The following is a 22,736-nucleotide window of genomic DNA, read 5'->3' as shown; positions in this document are numbered from 1 at the left end:
TCTACCAACCAACCAATCGCAGCGCTCCTCTCATATCTTCTTCTTCTGCTGTGAGGTGAGTAAGGTCTGTCATTGGACTATTTTGTCTGCCTTGGCAATTGGCTGTGGTTGAGGAGGGCGTGGCTGCATCCAGCACGCAGGGAAATGGTGTGTGTGACATCTCATGTTTGTGGGTCTTCAGTATCTGTGAATTGTCCAGTTGGATGGTATGTAACTAAAATATAATATTATTAGAGTATACAGTTATGTTAGTATGTCATGCAGGCTAGAGATGTGAAAACCAAAGTTTAGTTTTAACTCTTTGTGGCATGTATCCATCAGGATAGAACTGTACCTGAATAATATTGTGTATAATCAGGTGTTATTATATGTGTAGTAGCAAACTTTGCACAAACTGATACAAGTTTTAGTAAATAAAGGCTGCAGGATGCTAGATCCACACAAAGTCACCAGATTCGTGACTGATAGCCATTGTTCTTTACACAAGTGATATTGTCCATTTAGGAATACAAAACTAGGTTAAAGCAGCTTGGTGCAGGTCAACCGCAAGTCAACTTCACCTGTAAATGAGATCTGATGGCCCAGTCATACTGCTGTGGTTTAGTATGTTTCTTTTGAATGGGCTGGTAACTTGATTGAAGGTGTTAAAAATTGGACAAGCATCACCCCAGAGCACACTAGCACATTACATTAGTGTCAGTAGACCCTAATGATCTAAAAAGCATCATTAATGCAAGCAGATTACATAAAGCAATCTGCATGTTCACATTAATGCCAGCCCTTTATATAGGTAAACTTTTTTTTTAAAACCTCATGGTCATTGTTTTATGCATGGCCTCTGTGTCCTGTTAATCAGAAGCCAAGGAAGGCCCTAAATTGGATTGTTCCTGATCCCAGCAGAGGGACTCCTTCTCCATCAATTATCTGCTCAGTGGTGAAGGAGTGCTGGCCTTTTATTAAAGGTGCAATGTCTTGTTTGTTTACAGGGAACAGCTGTTAACATATTAAAGTACATGAAAAAAGGTTTTTCTTCAAAGGGTTGTCCATTCTTTACTTTTAGGGTGTGTACTGTGGTAGAGTAGCCCTGCTGACCTGCTTTGCCTACAATCCACCCCTGGAAGTGGAAAGTTTGCAGCAAAATCAAAAAATTGGCTAAGCATAATTACAAATATATTGTATATTATCTAGTTATCAAATCCAATTTTTGTACTTATTCTTTCCACCAGGGTGTCTGCATGCTGTTATCCCGAAGGTCATCCTTTTGTAGTTGACATTTACCCTAAATACTATCATCTTGTACAAATTCATACACAGGTCTTTTGAAAAATAAATCTAATATTATTTTCAAAAAGTCTGTTTGGTTTTGCTTTCTTTTAGGAATTTTTAGAATTCTGACATTTTTTTTTCCCCAAAAAACATTCAGAATAAGCTGACTAAACAATTTTCTTACTGTTTTATTTTTTTTTTGTTAAATTGTATCTGAACTCAGAAACCTTAAATGTAATCTGTTGCAGTTTACCACTCTGTTGAAGATGTGACCGCATTGTTTTTTTCCCATTTGTTTCCACTTCGGTTCGTGGATGGCTCCTTTACCCATCCACTTTATGTATGGAAGGAGCCTTGATTGCCAGGCTTCATCGAGGAGGAGGATGGGTTTGTGCGCTCTTTAACACAATAATCTGTTTTGCCATAGTGCATTGTTTTCTTTTTTGATGCATGGTGCATTAGGCAACCATTGGACACATGAAAAATTGGTCTGTTGCATTTTTTTAAGGCCAATGAAATGCAAAGTGTCTTTTGCAATGAGCTCTAATGCACCTGCAGTTTTGAGATGGATTGGGGTGCCGTTCTAAATGCATAGCGCAGAAAATTATTACAGCATTTATAGGGGACTGATGAATGTTGTGGGAAAGCATTCATTTTATCACAATACAATAGTGTGAATGAGGGAAAGTTAATTTATTTGCGAACATATTCACTGAACCAGAAAACAATGGTAGTCTGTGTCTGAGTTGTATCATATAATAATGTTATACCAATATTATGGTTGTTGGATGTCTACAATCATATTATGGTATAATGGTGCGAAATTAGTCTTTAATCAAACTATCTATCTCTTAATGTAAAATAAGTTTGTATCTTCACATTGTATTATTATCGCTAATTGTCACATTTTTCTCTCCCCCTCTGTACAGTTTATCATTGGCCTGAAACCACTGGTCCCAACCTTTCTCCTCCTCCTCCCCCTCTACTAACTTCCTGTACACTTTCACCCAGTGCAGAATAGTTTACAGATAACTTTAATTTCCACACTTATATGTAATGTGACTATAGCAAACCACTTAATCTCTGAAGTCAGCAGATTCTCACACAAAGCATTTTACAGATATGTTGAGTTTGAAGGAACAAGCAAACAACCTCCATGGTCTTTCATATGCAGTCTCTTTTGTATATATATGTCTCATAGATTTATATCGAGCCTGTTAATACTATGAATAGCATTATACATTTACAGTTGGCCTCTTGTTTATACACAGGACACTGTTTGTCCCCTGTACAGCCTGTCAGTGCATATAGCATTTAATCAGTGTACTTTTATTATGATTATCCACATGTGACATATCAGCATAGGCCCACCAAGGACAGCCCTGTATTTTATGACACCAGCACCAGTGCCAAGATTGGACATTTTTGTCGTTTGCCAGGCAGCTATTGCTCCACTGTGATCACTACACATCCACCATCATGTCTAATTGCGTATCACCACCTTTGCTACTATGGATGGAAGATATGTGTGTAATGATGTTTCTTCGAGCAAGAAGACTACTTCTGCAGACTGGGATTTTACTTTGTATCCTGCTCCTGCTTCTTTGGGTGTCGGTGTTTTTGTATGGAAGCTTTTACTACTCATACATGCCAACTGTTAAATATGCTAGCCCAGTGCACTATCAGTTTAGGTAAGTGCATACTTATTGTTATAGAGTATTTCAACTTGTTTGCGGTTTTCTTTTGATTTAAAGCTGAATGCTATGCAGATATTAAATGTCCAAATAAATGCAGTTTTGTAATTATTGGGGAATAACAGCAGGAAAAGCAGCACATGGAGCCTATCAGGTGTTACAGAACAAGGAGACTGATGATAGAGAGATGAGTATAGGTGACTGCATGATAGGGAGATGTGTAGATTTCAGAACCAGATAGACTGAAATACATTATTTTAGCAGGTAAACAACTTTTCTATATGTATTCCATTTATGTATTTGGCAATTTTCCTGGAGTTTAGGTTTAACATGTCAATAAAAGGAAACCATCAGCTGTGCAGCAGTGGTAGGGGGCATGCTGATTAGAGGTCAGCAGCATGATCGAAATGAGTTAATCTATGTGTTGCTTTTTCTTTTACTGTCCATTTACATGAAAATAAAGCTCTGTAACTAAAATTTAATCTGGAATAAGATCAGACCTCCCCCCTACTAGACAGAAGAAATTCTCTGGGGAAGAGCTGTTTAGATCTCTGAACTTGATGGGCAGAAAATGGTTAGACAGGCACAATGGCGCTCATATATGTATTTCATCTTTGCATTTTAGTGTCTGTCTAAACTTTTTTTAAAAAAAATTCTCCTTTATTTTTCATTCCTTGTAACTGTCAGAGGCTGGGTTAAACATGATGGCTTATATTTTGTAACATCAAGCATATTAAAATAAAACTGAGCCTAAACATTAAAAAAACTGCAAAAGTGACATTTAGCTGTATGTTTGCAGTAGAGGGAAGGGAAATGAATCCAGAGAAATATGACAGGACTTGTACTCCCATTCATGTAATTCAAATGATCCTCTTTCAAGGTGGCTATACATATACACATGTATAATAAGACACATATATAACAAAACCATTATTTTTGGTAATGGATTTTTCCCTTTTTTTCAGCTCCAGTTGTGACCCACCACCTGGAATCCTGTGCTCATTTCCAACAGCCAATGTGTCCCTTCTGAGAAATAATCGTGATCGGGTGAGAAAAGCTGTATGTACAGTATATGTGTAGAGCAGTGGTTGCCAACCTTTTTGGTCCCACTGACCACTAAAATTACCGGCTTCTGACCGCGCATGCGCAGGGAGCTGGGTGTCAGTCAAGGGGGAGAAACCTCCCTGATGGTGATGTCATGATGGCATAACCCCACCCACTTCCTATCGCAGATCTGAGCCTGCGATGGGAGAGTGGGTGGATCGTGTCCAGCTTGCCCACTTCCCTGAACCAGGGATTCGTACAGGGGACATGGTCTGTGGCTCTGGTGAACCTCCTGTAGCGGGGTCCTTCTTCTGACCCCGTTTGGGGGTGCACCGGCCAGAGCCGTGGACCACCAAAATTTTTGCGCGGACCACCAGTTGGCGACAGCTGTTGTAGAGCATGCTTTCATACAGCTGTTTCCTACTCCATGCAATCTTTGGTAAAAGTTATATGAAAGACAAAATATATAGCAATATAATAAAGTGCATTGTTCTAATTCATGAGTATATGAAAGGGATATAAATGGACTTGTTTCATTGTTTCCACACTTGTAGGTGCTGATGTATGGACAGCCCTATCGCATTACCTTGGAGTTGCAGGTTCCGGAATCTACACCCAATCAGGATCTTGGGATGTTCATGGTCTCTATGTCATGTTACACACGAGGAGGGAAACAGATTTCTTACACTGCTCGATCAGTGAGTTACTGTTCGTTACTTTCCATTTGCAATTTTTTTTTCAAATATTAGGCTATATGTGTGCCAAGATAACAATACCACTAGAGTTGAATATAACGTTTAGCTGACAGGCTTTGGACTGCCTTCAGTTGTGGTGGACTGTGGGAGCAGGGATCGTGTTGTCAAACTGCAGATGGCTGGTGTCCTACTGGCTGTGCCAATTTCTCCTCTTGTGAAACTGAAGGTGTGTCCTGTCAAAAAGAGTCACAGCAAAATTTACAACTGTTATTCATTGCAGTGGCGTTGCATCTGCAGGTAAAAGATCAGCTGCTGTTATTTTCCGGGGATAGCAAATGTTTTTTAGTAGTGTAACTTGTCACAAACTTAAATAAATGCCAGTATGCAAAGCTGCTTTACCTGGGATGATCACAATAATTACAGTCATGTTTTTCTTTTACATCTTTGAAACTTTTCTACATGGCTTTTATTGAGTTTGTCTTACTGTGATCATATTCTGTTTTGTTTCAGGCAATGCTGCATTACAAATCTCCTTTCCTGCGGACATTGGAGACTCTGTCCACATTACCGCTTTTACTTTCTGGGCTGTCTGTACAGAAGCAGTCTGTTGAAGTGGAGTTGTATTCTGAGTATCGGGAGGATTCGGTTAGTCTGTAACCATCAGTTATCTTTTTCTTTATGTACTTACCACCTTCTGCATTATACATTTTTTACAGTTTTTAATTTATCACAAAAGTGTTATGTGTTATCGTACTCTTTCCACCCCACTATTTTTATAAATAGTGACCATGACGTTGGTGGGACGAAGGCAGAAGCAGTGAATTGGGGCAATCATTTCTCTGGTCCTAGGTAGCACTGAACTAGTATAAGGCAGCTTTATTCTTCTTGAGTTTAAAATGGCCTGTCTGCTTTAATCATGGCGTTCCAGTGTTTTAAAAAAGAGAAAGCTACTAGGAAAAGCAAATCTCATGAGCAGGTTGAATTATTTCCTAGGGTGCTCTATACTATGAAATATCTTTTGAATTTGATATTTATTTGTCATTAATAATAAAAGTAAATTACAAAATGGAATGATTAACAGAGTGGGCCCTAATAAATCTAGGACTGCAAAAACATTTTTGCTATATAATTATAACTGAGATTTATAGATGTTTGTTCATAAAAATTCAAGTTAGAAACATCCAAAATTTTCATGCAGAGAGTGCGCATGTGCCGGTGTCTATGACTGCACGCAGCTAGACGGCTTAGCTTCGTTCCCAGCCCCGCATAAGAAGTCCCTGCAGCCAAAGCAACTACCCGGACAGGGCAACCACCCAGGAGAGCTTCAGTCACCCCAGAATGGTCGGAAAAGCAGTGGGCAGAACAAAAGACTGGGTTTCCCATTCTTAGACACCACAGCCCCAGTCCAAGATGGCCAACCGCCAGGAGCTGATGCACGTAGAGCGTCCTGCACATGCAGACCTCTCTGACTCTCAGACCGCTGTATCAGGTAGGAGTCAGGTCACGGGTGTATAGGGGTGGAAGGGGGTTTCCCCCCCAGCATCCCCGGAAGATTCAGTGCAGGCTCCTGCTCCCCTGGTCTGCAGTATATTGAGAATACCTCTCAAAGCTTATCACAAGCACCCAGCCCAGGCTTTCCTAGCGCTGGAAGCAAAGATGCCCTGAATGCTGCTAGCCCCTTAGCCACAGCAGCTAGCCACATTTAATGTCGTGGGGAACAGATATCATATGTTATATTGGGAAGATACACCCACTGAGGCGCTGACCCCAGTCTCTGAAGGAGAATCCAGATTATTTGCACACTTGGATACATTACTGCAGACTGATTTGCCTAAAACCTTTGCCTCCATTACTGCTGACCTCAGACAGGATTGAACAAACTCTAGATACTACTACTACTAGAGTTCCCAAAACACAAAACTGATATCCATGCTTGAGTCCTAGATTGAAGAGTTACACCATAAAAATGATGATCTGGAACTGTTCAAGGCATTCCAACTTTCGCATTGGAGGCCTGCCTGAATCCTTTAAAGATGTAACAGTGGTGGTCAAACAATTTTTCAGGGAAATGCTGCCTGATGTTCAAGAGTCACACCTGTGACAGAGCTCAGAGAGCGTTAGTGACCCCTAAAGCAGATGGTCCTCTTCGGGACATAATTGTAAAACCCCACTATTATTCCACTAGAGGCTTTAATGAAAGCTTGCAGGGGATTTGACTCGGTGCTTATGGAGGGTGTTCTGGTTCAAATCTATTCAGATCTTTCACCTTTTACCATACAACACAGGAGGGCGCTGAAACCTCTTCTCCAAATCCTCATCGCACAAAAGATAAAATGCTACTAGGCCTACCCTTTACGCTTGGTTTTTCAACTTCAGGGAAATACTTTCTCCTTTACTACGTTTGATAAAGGCGAAAATTTATTGCGAGAGCTTACTTTACTTCTTACTTCCACTACTCGTCCTGAATCCTTGGATGGAGATCAGGATTCCCTATACTCCTTGTGGCAAAAGGCCGCCCAAAGCTCCAAAAAAGGTCCCAAGCTTTCCTGAGCGGGGATTGATGTTGGAACTATATTCATATTTTTTCAAGTCTTTGGAACTCTGGTTCTGGTTTCGTTAACAGAAGTAATTTTTCTGGACACAAATGTCTACCTCTATATAGGATTTAGTAATAGCTCTGGTTGTCTTCTATTTGATATTGTTTTTTTTTGTTGGCAGTTCATCTGTGCGGGTTGTTGTGGCTGCCGAGTTCAATACTTGCCTTAGGTCTGTTCGTTTATGCTTGTGTTTCTACCCTGATTGGGTTAATATTTTTTATTGGCTGCTCCCCACATCTGAAGAGGGTCGGGGGAGCTGGAGGGTAATACATGCCCTCAGTCCTTTGAGTGGAACTGGAGGGGTGCAGTTTATATTTCTGCCCCCTCTGGTGTCCCCTTATGTTTTTGGGACAAATATATGTTCCCAAAGCCTGGGGTTCTCTGCTTGATCTCACACCCTTGACCTAATTTTGGGGGTTGAGGGGTGGGATCAGTTTGAGTCCCTGTATAGTTCTTATACCTGAAAAATGGCTAATTGCTTGTGTTGTTTGTTTGTTTGTTTCTGCCCCGGTCTTTTTGTGACTGTTGTTTTCCCAAATGTTTCTTCCCCTCCCCCCGAGTCCCCAAAGTATCTTTAGACATCCTGTGCCTCTCTTTGTAATAATTTATCTATGGCGGTATCCTCATTAACAGCACAGAAACCCTGGCAGCCTCTCCTAGTACTGACCCATAAAGTACAAGGGATGAATTCTCCCACTAAACGGTGGCTTTTCAATATTACAACTTTCTCTTTCAAGGTAGACATCCTGGTGTTACAAGAAACTAATTTTTCTAATAATTCTATGCCTCATTTTTTTCATAGGAGATTCCCTATTAGTTATCATACGAATTCTGATTTTGAATTCTGAATTTCTCTCCATAGGTTGTGGTTTGTGATCCTGGGGGTAGATATCTATTGATGCAAGGGTCTATTGCAGGCCAGATAATAAAGGTAGTCACCTATTACGCCCCCAACGAGGATCAAATTGAGTTTTTTATCTCCCTTTTACACAATTTTTTCTCTTTTGCTCAGGGCTCACGTATGATGTTGGGTGACTCCAACTTATCATTGGATCAGCCTTTGGACAAGACTAGCACTCCCCAGTATAGATTTCCACCCAAGAAGAGTCACAGATTCTCTAATCTCCTGGAACAATATGATCTGATAGATATCTGGTGGGAATTGAACCCTTCTGAGCGGGATTATTTTTACTTTTCTATGGCCCATAACCAAATACTCTCGAATCAATCACATTTTTTTTTCAATCCAGGTTGATTCCATGGCATGTAAAGCAAGCATCCTCTCAGTTCCCTGGTCAGATCATGACTCAGTCATGGTGTGGCTAAGGAGTATCTGAGGAACACAGTCTGATTTCTGGTGGAGACTCAATGAGAGTTTGGTATTAGACCCGGCATTACAAACTGAAATTGCAAATCTGATCTCTAATTATTTTACCATTAATGTGCCAGAGGATGCCTCTCCAGCCAACAATTGGGAGGCTCACAAGGCCTATATTAGAGGGGAACTTATTAGACTGGAAGCTCAACAGAAGAAAGCAAAGGATAGACTTGTAGAAACCAAGATGAAAGAATATCATACTCTACAATTGCAACATAAATCTAACCTGTCTCTGGATCTTCGACCTCAAATGGAAACTCTACCCACTGATTTCAACTTATTGACAACAAAAGCTGAGAAATCATTGAGATGGGCGGCCCATAAATTTTATACGTGGAGAGCCAAGCCTGGGAAGTTGTTGGTAAATAAACTAAACCCTAGAGCCAAAATTGATGCTCTTCTAAAATTAAACTGAAAGATGGTAAGGTTACTCAAAATACAGAGTAAATCTTATCAGCTTTCGAAAACTTTTATTCCTACCTGTATGGTAAGCAGCAAAACGCATCCCAGGTTGCAATGGAAGCCTTCTGCGTCTCGATTCAAATGCCTCAACTTAAATCCAAATATTTGCAATTATTGGAAAAACCTATCACAGGGGAAGAAGCCCTAACAGCTCTTAAATGTTTAAAATCTAGTAGCACTCCTGGTCCGGATGGATTTTCATATGTCTATTACAAAACTTTCAGTTCACAGTTGATCCCACATTTGGTTGATTACTATAACTACCTTCGAGACAGTAACTCCCTTCCGTCGGAGGCTAATTGTGCTTTTATTAGTGTTATCCCAAAACCAGGGACAGATACCCCTGATGTGGCTTATTATACACCAATTTCCTTGCTAACACTAATTTCCTTCCTTGATACCTGTGACCTGAAACTGATGACAAAGATTTTTTTGCTCCGCTTAAGCTCATTCTTGGGAGCCTATCTATCTGGACCAGGTGGGATTCATGCTTTTTAGACAGGCTCCTGATCAGATGGGACATACTATAAATCTAATCTGGTTGCTTGAGAGCTATGCGGTTAGCTATCGACCTTCAGAAAGCATTTGATAGTGTATCTTGGCCATATATGTTTAAGGTGCTGTCTGTGATGGGATTTGGTGATCACTTCCTAAATATTTTGAAGGAGTTATATGACAAACCATTAGCTAATATTTCTTTGGGAGCTTTCCTTTCATCCAACATTAACATTAGGAGAGAAACAAGGCAGGGTTGTCCGTTATCCCTCATTTGTTTGTCCTTGCTATAGAACCTCTTCCTATAGCAATTCGGGAACATCGGGTTATTAGGGTAGTTCGGTGTGGCATGAGAAAACATAAATTGTGCATTATTCACTGATGATATTCTGATTTATATTTCCTCCTCGCATGTCACGCAGTTGAGCCTTTATAGTACCTTAGACAAATTAGCAGCTCTCTCGGGACTACTAGTGAACCGGTCTAAATCACAAGCTTTAAACAATAATATTCCTGACCATCAAATCTCACTGGTTAAAGACAATTTTGACTTATGTTGGGAGACACACTCGCTTCAGTACCAGGGGATACACTTAACCCCCTCATACCATTCATTGTTTCAAGCCAATTATACTCCATTTAATCAAAAATATTTTTTTCAGACTTGAGCAAATGGGTTACTGCTCCTCCTTCCCAGCTGGGCAGTATAGCAGCTGTTAAGATAAATATACTTCCCCTCTTTAGGTCAAAGTCATACATTTTATTTGGGGAGGCAAACGAAGTAGGATTCAGAAGAAAACAATGGTCACTCCCCATTCTCAGGGAGGTTTAGGGGTACCTTCTTTCAATCATTATTATATAACGGCCCAAATATCACAATTTTCACACTCCACCCTAAGAGTAATTAAACCCCAATGGCTATATATAGAAGAAGCAGCAGTGACACGGGGCAATATGGCATCTTTGATGTAGAATCCCAAGAAACTCAGACAGTATATGAGGTGTCCAGCTTTGTGTCATTCTCTGCTAATATTGGATAGACATAAGTCTACCTCCGATTTGTGTTCATCACATGCTCCTCTCACCCCATTATGGAACAATCCAGAGTTCTCTCCAGGCAAGAAACAGTTATAAATGGTGGTCCAATAAAGGGTTTGAGCGGTTACATGATATTATTGATATCCGTTGATGTTCAGTTGTGAATATTAGACTAGTAAAAAGGAGCTCCCGGGTCATGAATATTTTTATTATAGGAAAATTCGTTCCTTTGTTAGCTCTAAAATTCAGTTGGCTTCACGTCCCTTGCGTCTCACTACATTTGAAGGTACATGTAGCTCCTTGGCTGATACAAAGGGACAAATCTCGATAAATACAGTTAGGTCCATAAATATTTGGACAGAGACAACTTTCTTATTTTAGTTCTGTACATTACCACAATTAATTTTAATTTAAACAACTCAGATGCAGTTGAACTGCAGACTTTCAGCTTTAATTTAGTGAACAAAAAGATTGCAAACAATTTTAGGAACTAAAGCCTTTTTTTAACACAATCACTTCATTTAAGGGTCTCAAAAGTAATTGGACAAATTAAAAACCTGAAAATAAAGTGTTTATTTCCAATGGTTGAGAACTTTTTGCTGGCAATGACTGCCTGTAGTCTTGAACTCATGGACATCACCAGATGCTGAGTTTCCTCCTTTTTAATGCTCTGCCAGGCCTTTACTGCAGCAGCTTTCAGTTGCTGTTTGTGGGCCTTTCTGTCCGAAGTTTAGTCTTCAACAAGTGAAATGCATGTTCAATTGGGTTTATATCAGGTGACTGACTTGGCCATTGAAGAATATTCCACTTCTTTGCTTTAATAAACTCCTGGGTTGCTTTGGCTGTATGTTTTGGGTCATTGTCCATCTGTATTAGAAACCCCTCCCAATCAGTTTGACTGCATTTAACTGGATTTAAGCAGACAGTATGTCTCTGAGCACCTCAGAATTAATTTGGCTGCTTCTGTCCTATGTCACATCATGGATAAACACTAGTGTCCCAGTGCCACTGGCAGCCATGCACGCCCAAGTCATCACACTGCCTCCGCCATGTTTTACAGATCATGTGGTATGCTTTGATTCATGAGGATCCACTCCTTCTCCATCCTTTTTTCTTGCCATCATTTTGGTAAAGGTTGATGTTGCTTTCATCTGTCCAAAGAATGTTTTTCCAGAACTGTGCTCTCTAATATAATTCTGCCTTACTCACTACCCTGTTCTTAATTTCCTCTTAATATCCTTTTATTTCTGACTTTCTTCTGCAGTATGTCCCAACCACAGGGGCAGTGATTCAAATACAGAGCCTCCGCCTACAGATATACAGTGCAGAGCTCCGTGTCCATGCACACTTTACTGGACTCAGGTGAGACAAGTGTATAGTTCTGCCAACTGGCCTAATTTCAGATGTGGTTTAAAGGGTTATTTCTTCCATAAGTGATAGTGGGAGTCTGGTGGAATGAGTCCATGTAGGCCTCTGCATTAGGTTCTGCCTCTGTTTAGAGTCAACCTTGAGTCCAGATTGTACCCAATACCTAATTTACATTCATTATGATGGACTTACATTAGACAGGTTTAACATAAGGTTTAGTATCTTTATTTTTGTAATTTACCTGTATTATTAAATAAAATATACATATATATACGAGGGGGTGCTGAGAAGTTCCTGGCTTTGCCCAGAAAGAAGAGAGGCAGAGTTATGAAATAACACATTTATTCAACATATCCCCCCCTGAGACTGATGCACTTGGTACAGCGTAGTTGCAGCTTTTCTAGACCGTTCAAATAAAAGTCCTTTGGTTGGGCCACAAACAAGTTCTCAGCAACATCTTTGATGTCAGAAATGTCCTCAAAACGTTTCCCCCTCAGGTGTTTCTTCAAATTCAGGAACAGATAATAGTCCAGGTCAGGTGAATAGGGGGGATGGTGGACCAATTGGAAACCCAGGGTGTTTAATTTGGCAGCCACAACGTTGGACGTGTGGCGCATTGGTGCATTGTCCTGCAAAAAAAGGATCCCTTTGGTCAACTTTTCACGGCCTTTCGTCTTAATTGCCTCCTTCAGCTGGTCCAGGAGGTTAGCATAATACTGTCTGGTGATACTAGAGTCCTGAGGTAGGTAGTCCACCAACAGAATACCGTCCTTGTCCCAGAAAATGGACGCAATGACTTTTTTGGTAGATTTCTGGGTTCGGAACTTCTTTGGCTGTGGGTACATGCTGTGGCGCCATTCCTTTGACTGTTCCTTGGTTTCAGGATCATAGATGTGGAGCCGGGTTTCTTTCTCAGTCACTAACCTAGCCAAAAAAGTCCTGTGTAGATTCAAAATGGGCCAAAACGGCTTTGGATGCTTCAACTCGTTCCTTCTTCTGATTACTGTTCAAACATTTCGGCACCCACTTCGCTGAAAGCTTGCAGATGTCTAGGATAGTGGTGATAACAAACCCAACACGCTCCTGTGAGATGTCAAGTATCTGGGCTATCTTTTTTGTGGATATTCGCCGGTCCTTAATCATGGATCCATGGATCCTCATGGATAGCATCGCAGGTTGCCGGGACAGTTCAGGTTGGGTGGGGCGCCCACTGCGGTGTCCAGGTTTTGACAGTGCTGTAGGAAGGATACTTCTTCCCCAGTGTTTGTGGCATCTCAGTGTGAATGTCCTTTGCTGACTTTCCCTGGAGAAACAAAAACTTCATGATGGCTCATAAATCTGACGAAGTGAAACTTGCTTGTGCCTCTGCCATTACAGCTTCTCACTAAAAGAAAAAACTGTTTTAGGAATCGCAAAGACCTGATATTTGCAGTTATGTACTAAGATATTAGGCTGTCATATGCCCCCCACACTCATTTTTCTATTTCATCTGGAAGGGGCAAATCCAGGAACTTCACCTTAAGTGTATGAGTATAGTGTGTGTGTGTGTGTGTGTGTGTGTGTGTGTGTGTGTATATATATATATATATATATATATATGTGTGTGTGTGTGTGTGTGTGTGTGTGTATATATATAATATAGGTTAACTAAAATGATTGTAAACTATGAATAAATTCAGGCTTCAATTTGCAGAAATGTACTTAGTAATATAAGTTTGGGTAATTGCTTGTTTCCCAGCGATTGTTTCCTTTGCTTGCGGCAGTATTTCCAAAAGCTTACAGATAACTAAACTAGCTTTATTATATTATTACAGATAACTAAACTAGCTTTATTATTATTACAGCTTTATAACTAGCTTTATTATATTGATAAGGCACCAGTTACTACCTGTGCAGGATTGAGGTTACTTTCATGGGGATGGGTTTTGGGAATGCTGCCTTGTGTGTTTTTTATGTGCACTGGACATTTGGACTACTCCTGTTAGTTCCTGTTTGCAGCATGTTTTAATGATGTCACAGGGGGTAGGATGAGGAATTACACAGTATAGAGTCAAGGTAATAATCAAGGTACACTACACAGGGAAAGAGTTTAAATGGTACTTTTATGTGCTGACTAGCATTCAGCTTTAGTCCGTGTTTGTGATGGTGACCCTTTGTAAACCTTGTGATGTGGATCTCTTGGCTTGAACTGGGCAAATGGAATATATTGTGCCCAAACCTTCAAAATGTAGGAGACGTGAATATCTGAACCCAAAGCAGGTCTCAGGCCTGTGTAACTCATTTAGCCACGAGGTGGCAGCACCCTTACTTGGGGCTTTAGATAAGAGGAGGGATTTGTTTTCAAAACAACCACCATATTGAACACCTCCATGAATTCTGTATACCTGTCAGTTTTAACGCTTACATTGTGTTTTTCTATGTTGTCCACTATAGAATTATTGAAAGTTAACAGGGATTTATCTTGAGTTTTTTTTTGTTAGCTATATTTTGACATTTATTATGTTGTTGCAGGTACCTCTTGTATCATTTCCCACTCTTGTCTGCTATGGTTGGCATTTCCAGCAACTTCATCTTCATGAGCACCTTGGTTTTGCTCAGCTATTTGCAATGTGGTTTTAGAAGATCCCGTGTGGGGGTGAGTGGTTAAACTAATAAATGAAAATGTGTAACCAGTGTTCCTAAGCATATGTGCCACTCAATATAACTGTATATTCTGAGAATGGGAGCAATGTGATGTATTAATCTTATATTTCTGGCTGGACATTTAGGTGTATACCAAATTTAGACCATGAACACCTTTCACCTGGTCACATTCAGGATTGTAAGGGTTTGCACATATGTGTCGTGTCAATGACTCTGCTTGCTTTTAGGTGCGTTCCACTTAAATTTAAGATTTGTTTTGGATAACTTTGAAATAATGCGGTGTTTCCCTATCGATACATCTAAGCTACATCTAGGCTGCATCAAACTGATTCAAGCTGTATTTGCACTCCTGTTGACTTATATAGGATGGAGAAAAGCAATTCCATTCTGAACAAAAGTCTATCAACACTGGTCCTTATCATGCTAGGTCACAAAAATGTCTTTAGAAGTGAATTAAATAATTCTAAAGACCTTTTTGTGACCTAGCACGATAAGGACTATATCTTTTGCCACAGTAGGCTCCTTCAGTAATGGTAACAACACAGATTTTCACTCCACTGACAGAGTTTAGTTTTATTTCATCTGCTACTGTTACTACATACATCTGCTAATGTGCCTTCCTTACTGTGTGTGTTAAAGTGAAACTGAAATTTTTTGGGCAATTTTCCTGCAGACTTACTTGGGGCCAAGCAGCACAGAGACAAGAGAAACAGAGACAACGGTGATTCAAGAAGGGAGATCCCTTGAGACAGGTGAAGTGTTTAGTCTAAAGATACAGTATGCTGTGGTTGTCGTCTGGCATGTATATGTAATTTTCTCTTGCTAAAATGTGTGCTTTTTATAGTAGAGCTCCTGTTAAAAAATGTTTTCTTTACCTTCATTCTCCAGCTCTTGACACAGAATGCTTCTGACAATTTATAAACCAGCTGCTGCCTAAAAGTCTGTTTTATATTGCTTTTCTATCATACGTAATGACACAATTATTTCTGAATACCTGGTATATGAAAAATGTACATTGGTAGGAGCTAATATGATTATATGAGATATAATAGGGCTAAATTACTGGTATTGTAATATTTTATATGGTCCCTAGATGGCAGAATAAGCATTTTAATTTTTATTAGTTTTATTACACTCTTAACATATTTGTACAGGACTTTTCTTTTTTTGATATTGTAGAGTAGTAGCTCATTCCTGTGTAAAATCTGTCTACCACCATACCACCTCCCTCCAACCCATTCTACATCTTTTATAGTCTCCTTTACCTTGTTTAGCAATATATACTCACTCCTAAATTTGCCATCCCCTGATCCAGTGCCGCTTATCTGCCAATGCCAACTGGTGCCCACTTACATCTCTTTTATTCTCTATTGTAAGAGAACTGAAATTTTGGCCAGTCACTAGGAAGTTTTCATGCAATAAAAGTTGTGAAGGGAAAATCTGAAGAAGGATCCTAAGCGAGTTAAATTCTTAAATGTAAATATTTATTGAAAGTTTTATGGTTTTTACAGAGAAAATATTTTGGACATCAGTACACATATTATCAAACATACATAATCGGGTCTCAACAGTATCAACCAGGTCGCCTAAATTGTACAAACATATGCCACTGTAGAAATAACTTCAGTACAAAATTGCTCATTACAGGGGATATTTAGTAAGTAATCTAATTACATTCATTTGCAATTTTCTCTAATATATATTCGTATAGCATGCAAAATCAAAGTTCTGCCCAGCCCAGCCCGCTTTTGGTGGGTGTGCCGCCCAGTGCTGTGCCCCCTCCTACCGGCTCATCAGCAGCTCTAATCCTCTGAATAGACAACCGAGAGGCTGCTCCGTTCTCAGCTGTCTTCTGTTCAGAGGATTCCAGCTGCTGATTAGAGCCGGGAGGGTGGGGATAGCACAGCTTGGATGGGATTAGGAAACAGGCTGTCCTCCCCCATTTTCTAGCTGTTCTGAGTCTTCTATTGAAAAAAAAAATTGTGTAAAAATGTATTCACCCGAGTGGGCGTGCGTATTAACGTTATCGGCAGCTTAATAGCTGTGTGTGTAAGTGCATGTCACAATCTGCAGCCTTACAGCTCAAACCTCCATATCTCCTTAACCGTATGCTATATTGACATACTTTTAGAGTGCACAGGAAACTCTTATAGTTAGTAGGACCACAATTTCAGCACCCCAGCTTTTACAAATTTTAGGATATGGGGATTACAATTGTACAATCTTGTGAAAATATAACATTGGGTTTGCTGTATCAAAAGCAAGTATTCCTAGGAGTCCTTTGTGGAAAATGCAAATTGGAGGACCCCCAGGGCCGTTTACATAGAAAGGAGCATTGGCATGGGGCCCCTAAATTTATACCTACCTGTCACAAATGTATAACTGTCATACTACATTACCCTATCTGCTTCTCTTCTTTGAATCCCAATTTCCCTAGAATAGTGGGGTGTACAAAGCCAAAAATGTAGGTGCAAAAGGGGGACACCTGTGGCTACCCCCCCCCAAATTTAGTTACTATGGCAATTGCACTGCCCTGTTACACATTACTGCCTTCTTCTAACACTTGAACCCCAATTTCTCTGGAATAGGGAGGTGTAGAAAACTGAACATCTGTGGCTAACACCCCCTAAAATTGCCCCAACTAACTGCCTATCAAAACTAAATTGAGGTTCAGGTACTGAAAAGGGTACAGTCGTGTAACAGGGCAGAGTTTTTTATGTTGAAACAATGCCATAGTAATGAAAGTTTGGGTTAGCCACTAATGGTGTTAGCCACTAGTGTCTTCCACTTGCACCTATAATTTTGTTAGGGTTAAGGTAGGGAACCGGACAGTTTGATGGGCAGAGTTTTTTAGGTTCAAATGATACCATGCTAATGAAATTTTAGGGGAGGGGGCTTGTACATATGTTCCCCATTTGCACTAACATTTTCAGTCTCCTGCACCTCCCCATTCCAGATAAATTGGGGTTCAAAGAACAGAAGCAAAAGGGAAGCATAGTATTTCAAATATAGCTTGTTGAAAGGTAGGTAAAAAATTTAGGGGCCCCATCCCAATGATCCTTGCTATGTAAGTGGCCCTTGGGGATCCTTTATTAGCATTTTCAATTTTGGGCTTCTAGGTGCACTTTTCAATGAAACTGCAACCCAAATGTTCAATTTTCACAAGTTTTTAAACTCATGATCCTCATCTCTTGAAATTCTGGTTATTAGTAGCTATGAGAGTCCCCTGTGTACCCTAAAAATGTAATTTTTTTCTTTCAAAAAGTCATTAAAACCAACAATTTAGGAGATCTGTTAGGCTGCAGAATATGACAGCCTTTACACACATTCAGCTTTCACACCCCAATTAGATATATATACTCATATATTTTCTTTCTGAATCTGCGCTTTGTTTTGACTGTGGTTGCACAGTTGACAAAGTGGTGTATATTTGAAATTTTTAAGGGTACTGTACCTAAGAGGGTCTTTTATATCATATATCCATTTGCACTGCTTACATGCATTGCATTTAAAATGCTGAGTTTCTCGCAGGGATCTCTTGAAGTTGGAGAGAAATGACTTTTGAGTAATTTGTCTTTTATTGAAGGCGCCTTTTTGAAGACAAATTGTGGTTTTTCAGAGATGAACTTACTAATACTCGGATCACTTGTTAACAATTTTTGAATGCTCTCTTGTGTATTTGGTAAATCATCTGATTGTGTCATCTTTTTTGGATTTATTTTGAGGGAATAAAAGCGTGTGTCTACTTTCTAGGTTAACCATTTGGTAGGCTCTTTTTAAGCATTTCTTACTGTAACCTCTTTGTCTCAGCCTAGTTGGTAAATTCCTCAATTGTATTTCAAAATCCTCTGTACTAGAGCAGTTTCTTTTCACTCTCAAATATTGTCAGTATGAGATACTTTTTATTAGGGGGGGTGGGATGGGCACTGCTGGCATACAAAAGTGTACTGCCAGCCGTGGATTTCCAAAAGAGAGATGAGGATAGCGTATTGTCTATACTTTTTGGAATGTAGACATCAAGGAAATAAACTTGCTCTGTATTATACTCTATCATAAATTTGTAATATAAAAGTTATATCGATTTTGTTGAATTTCTTTCAAAAAGTTTGTAAATAAAGATTCTGTCCCTGTCCATATGAGGAAAGAGTTGTCTTTGTACCTCTTCCACAATTATTTGTGGCTGAGGATTCCTGTGAAAAAAGGCCTCTCTCTCAACCCCTCAAATAGAGATTTGCATACGCATTTATGTGAGTAGACATAGTGGATTGGATGTATGTGAGGGCGTGGAATTAGAATGGCGTTTAGCTGTGTTCTCTTTTCTTTTAAAAGTGCCTTTGGTTCTTTTGTGACCTTGTGACCAAATAGTTGATGATTGAGATGAACCATCTGACTCCAGGTCCTCCTTATATGTAGTATTAGAATCTTCTGATTCTAATACTCTAGATCAGGGGTCGGCAAACTCGGCCTTAAGGCCAGATACGGCCTAGCCGGTAGTTCATTCCGGCCTAACGCCTCCTGGCTGATCCGGCCTAATGCCGGCTGGCAACCTGCGGCTCCGGAGGAACTACTGGAGGCGCCGGAGCTCCGCTGCCGCTTCCTTGCTGTGGCTCCCCTATTTATCGAGGCCGGCGTTGATACTTCTGCCACTGCGGTAAATAGGGAACGTTTCGTGAAGGGAAATATCTCCCCTCCGCAATGCATACGGAAGAGAGGAATTTCACTTCAGGGGGCGTTCCCTGGTGGTGGCGGAGCCATTAGGGCAGGACTCTGGCCTAGTGTGCTCCCGCCCACCCCTGAAGTGTCCTAGTGACCATAAAAGTTTGCTAATTTAGTTGCATGATTGGTGAATAACATATCTCCTCAGGGAACTAATAAGGATATATTTAAATCTTTATTTTCTTTTGCGGTGATTTAATGAAAAACTACATTGATAGAAATAAGATAGCTGCCATTGCTGACCACCTCCAGAAAATCACAGAGGAAAATGAATTTCGGGTTACAACTCGTGATTTAAATACATGTTATGTTTAAAGACATCAATCTAAAAATTGATGTCTTTAAACATAACATTCTGCTGAACAAATGTCTGTTTTTATTCTTTTTGGAAACCTCATCTGGAATGACTATGTTCATGCAGTCATTGGTAGTCTGGGTGAGCCTGGTCTGGCCTGAAGATACTAAATATATTTGATTTAGAAAGTATTAGTTTACTGAAAGAGTATATTTACCGTATTTTTCGGACCATAAGACGCACTTTTTTTTCCTCCTAAAGTGGGGGGAAAATCAGGGTGCGTCTTATGGTCCGAATGCAGAGGTACAGCTTCATGGGCGGGCACAAGTGCCGCACGCTGGATCTCAGGGGAAATCAAATGAATTTTTTTTTTCTTGTTTTCCCGTGCGGAAAACCTGGTGCGTCCTATAGTCCGGAGCGTCTAATGGTCCGAAAAATACGGTAATTTGTTTAATGGTTCCTTTGGCTGTTGTTATCATCCTTTGTGTATTATTTGGTTTGTTGAAATAAGTATGCTGGCCTGTAGAATTTTTCCTGGTCAACTGTTTACTAACAAGTGAAGCAGAAAGTGAAATGAAAGCCTTACTTATTGCAATTTTAAAATTCATTCAGCAGTGATGGCTCTATAGTGCTATTCCAACAGGGTTCCCTATAATATACATCTGAGAAATGTGTGAGATAGTGGGACAGGGCAGCAATTAGTTTAAACTAGACATTAACTGAAAATGTTTCTTCTTACAGATGAAGATTCTCCACTTGACACACAGACTCTGGGACATGGTGAAGATGGAGAAAAAGACACTGGTAAGAACGTTTTGTAAGCACTATCCATACTCCAATGCCGGAGGGTCTCTTCACATTTTGCCATCTAGGGCTCTCCATATACAACTAGATCTGTCTGTTATTCTGGGAATCCTACTGAGTCTTCGATAAATACTGTCCATCAGCACCAACCTTTTCCCCATTAAATTCTAAAAAAGGATGTAGAATGCTTACAGACGATTATTGGTGAAATATTTCCCCAGGATAGTTTTAATAAAGAGATCAGATTGCTGTTCGGTTTAGTCACAGGTTATTGTTATTGAGTAATGTTAAAGGTTTACAATTGTATTTTTATGTTTTAGCCTGACAATTTCTACCTTTCCTATTGTATGTATGAACTGATTTCTGATGTTACCATTGTGTTTAGATGAGTCTTCCCTGACAGCTGAATGTGAACATGTGTCTTCTTCTGTGGATACCGATGTACCTGAAGCAATGGGTGCTGAGAGCGAGCTGCATGCTACAAGCTTTGCCCTTCGTCACAGGAGTGCTCAAAGCAGTGACCACTGACCATTAAAAGCTGGATTTTGTTTCATTTATCTTTTTCCTTTTTAGCGGGCTATAAATGCTGAAGGACTGGTTAAGCTAAAGTGAGAGTTTAATTTATAGTGTAATCTTACCATGAGGTAGGCATGGGGTGCTGACTTCAAGAGCTAAGCAATTAATTAATGGTTCTTTAGCGTGATTGGGGCATAAACATGCCTTTACATATTAGCAGAGCAAGTATGATTTAAATGTCTGCTTTAGTTAGGAAAAAGTATCTATTTAACTGAGATTGGTCAGCCAGGCATTGCGGAATGCCTATATATATATATATATATATATATATATATATATATATATATATATATATATTACACACTATTGCACCCTCCTGGTATGTAAACTACTGAGAATATCCACATGTCACCCTCCATTGCAGCATAAGAGAGAAATGTACAATTGCTGCTTTACTGCAGTAATGCATGTGGCACCCTTTTCAAGGATTGGAAACTGGAACTTCTGATTTTCTGTTACTTTTTGTATCTGTTTTTTGTATTCTTTTTTAATTTTATTCATTATTCCTTTTGTTGTTTCTTATTGCTATTTTTACATTTCCTAGTAAGTTTACATATTTTATGTTACTAACATGCTCTTGTTCGCTTAGTGACATTTTCGTGACCTCTCTTTCATCCTGTTCCTCATTGCTGTCATCTTACAGTATCCCATAATGAGGTGACTCTCATATACAAACTCTAGCTAAGCAGCACGTATTCTACACTGAATTTGCAGAAATCTTTCCCTACCACATCCACTTCACCTTTCTCCAAGTTGGCAGATATACAACACAACCACACCTGGGATTCGTAATATAGCAGGTCCAGACAGACCCAGACTGAGGGTATGAGCACATTGGTGCTCATAGTAAATGAAAATGCCTCAATATGATGATTTTTTTTTGTATATAATTTAGTCCAGTGACACGTCATATTCTGTAATATCTCCTATAGCTATGCAATTAAAAAAGTTCAAGAACTTACTTACCTTATCTATTCAATTATTATTTATTGAGGAATGTCCTCATACTACAGCTCTTTGTAAATCTTAAAGAGATTATGCAAACTGCAATGAGTGTGGCCATTATAAAAATTGTTGTATTAGGATGTAACCCCAATTTGATTGCAATTATTGATATTGTCATGGTGGTGTCATAACACCGTTGGCTATATGTGTAGAACCGCTTTTATTTTCTTTAAGAATTATTTTGATTCCTAATCTTCATACATGTAGTAGAAAATAAGCAGGAATGGATTATGATTAGCTGAAATATACTCTGTGCACTGCTTCTCTCATAATATTTACATGTGCTTTGAAAAATGTTAAAACTTGACTGTACCTAACACACTTTACAAACACAGGTCAAACACATAGTACTGATCAGCATGCACTGCACGCAAACAATATTATTGTGTCCAATATTATTGAACATAAGCATTCCAAAAACTCAGCATGATTTACTTATACATTACATATACAAGTAAGTAAAGCTGTGAAGCCACTTTTTGGTGAATTACCATATTGCTAGACATCAATAAAGGTTTTGTTTTTGCATTTTTGTGGTGGTTTCTAGTTGTGCATTACTATATAGATTGTAGTTTTTACTTCCAAATATCCAGTCAGTACTTACATGGCAGACACACTGAAAAGAAACAGGTGCTACTTGCTTGTTATAAACTGGTCTGT

At 39.5% G+C, this 22,736-nt stretch overlaps 1 protein-coding gene across 2 annotated transcripts; it reads left to right on the top strand.

Annotated features, from left to right (window-relative positions):
• Positions 1-99: 99 nt before the first annotated feature.
• Positions 100-22,604, top strand: BSCL2 (BSCL2 lipid droplet biogenesis associated, seipin). 2 transcript variants are annotated; one of them, XM_072421587.1, is made up of 10 exons: positions 100-206; positions 2,196-2,957; positions 3,926-4,007; positions 4,559-4,702; positions 5,210-5,344; positions 11,934-12,031; positions 14,549-14,672; positions 15,354-15,432; positions 20,433-20,495; positions 20,881-22,604. In XM_072421587.1, exons 2-10 carry the CDS (start codon positions 2,746-2,748, stop codon positions 21,021-21,023), a joined length of 1,080 nt encoding a protein of 359 aa, XP_072277688.1. In that variant the 5' UTR covers positions 100-206; positions 2,196-2,745; the 3' UTR covers positions 21,024-22,604. The 2 variants fall into 2 exon arrangements, with proteins under 2 accessions (XP_072277688.1, XP_072277687.1); XM_072421586.1 differs by having other exon boundaries at positions 121-206; positions 2,706-2,957.
• Positions 22,605-22,736: the final 132 nt, after the last annotated feature.

This window comes from Pyxicephalus adspersus, chromosome 9 (assembly GCF_032062135.1).
Source record: "Pyxicephalus adspersus chromosome 9, UCB_Pads_2.0, whole genome shotgun sequence".
Taxonomy (NCBI): domain Eukaryota; kingdom Metazoa; phylum Chordata; class Amphibia; order Anura; family Pyxicephalidae; genus Pyxicephalus; species Pyxicephalus adspersus.
The sequence above is the reverse complement of the archived record's forward strand: the minus strand, read 5'-3'. Positions and strand labels throughout refer to the sequence as shown.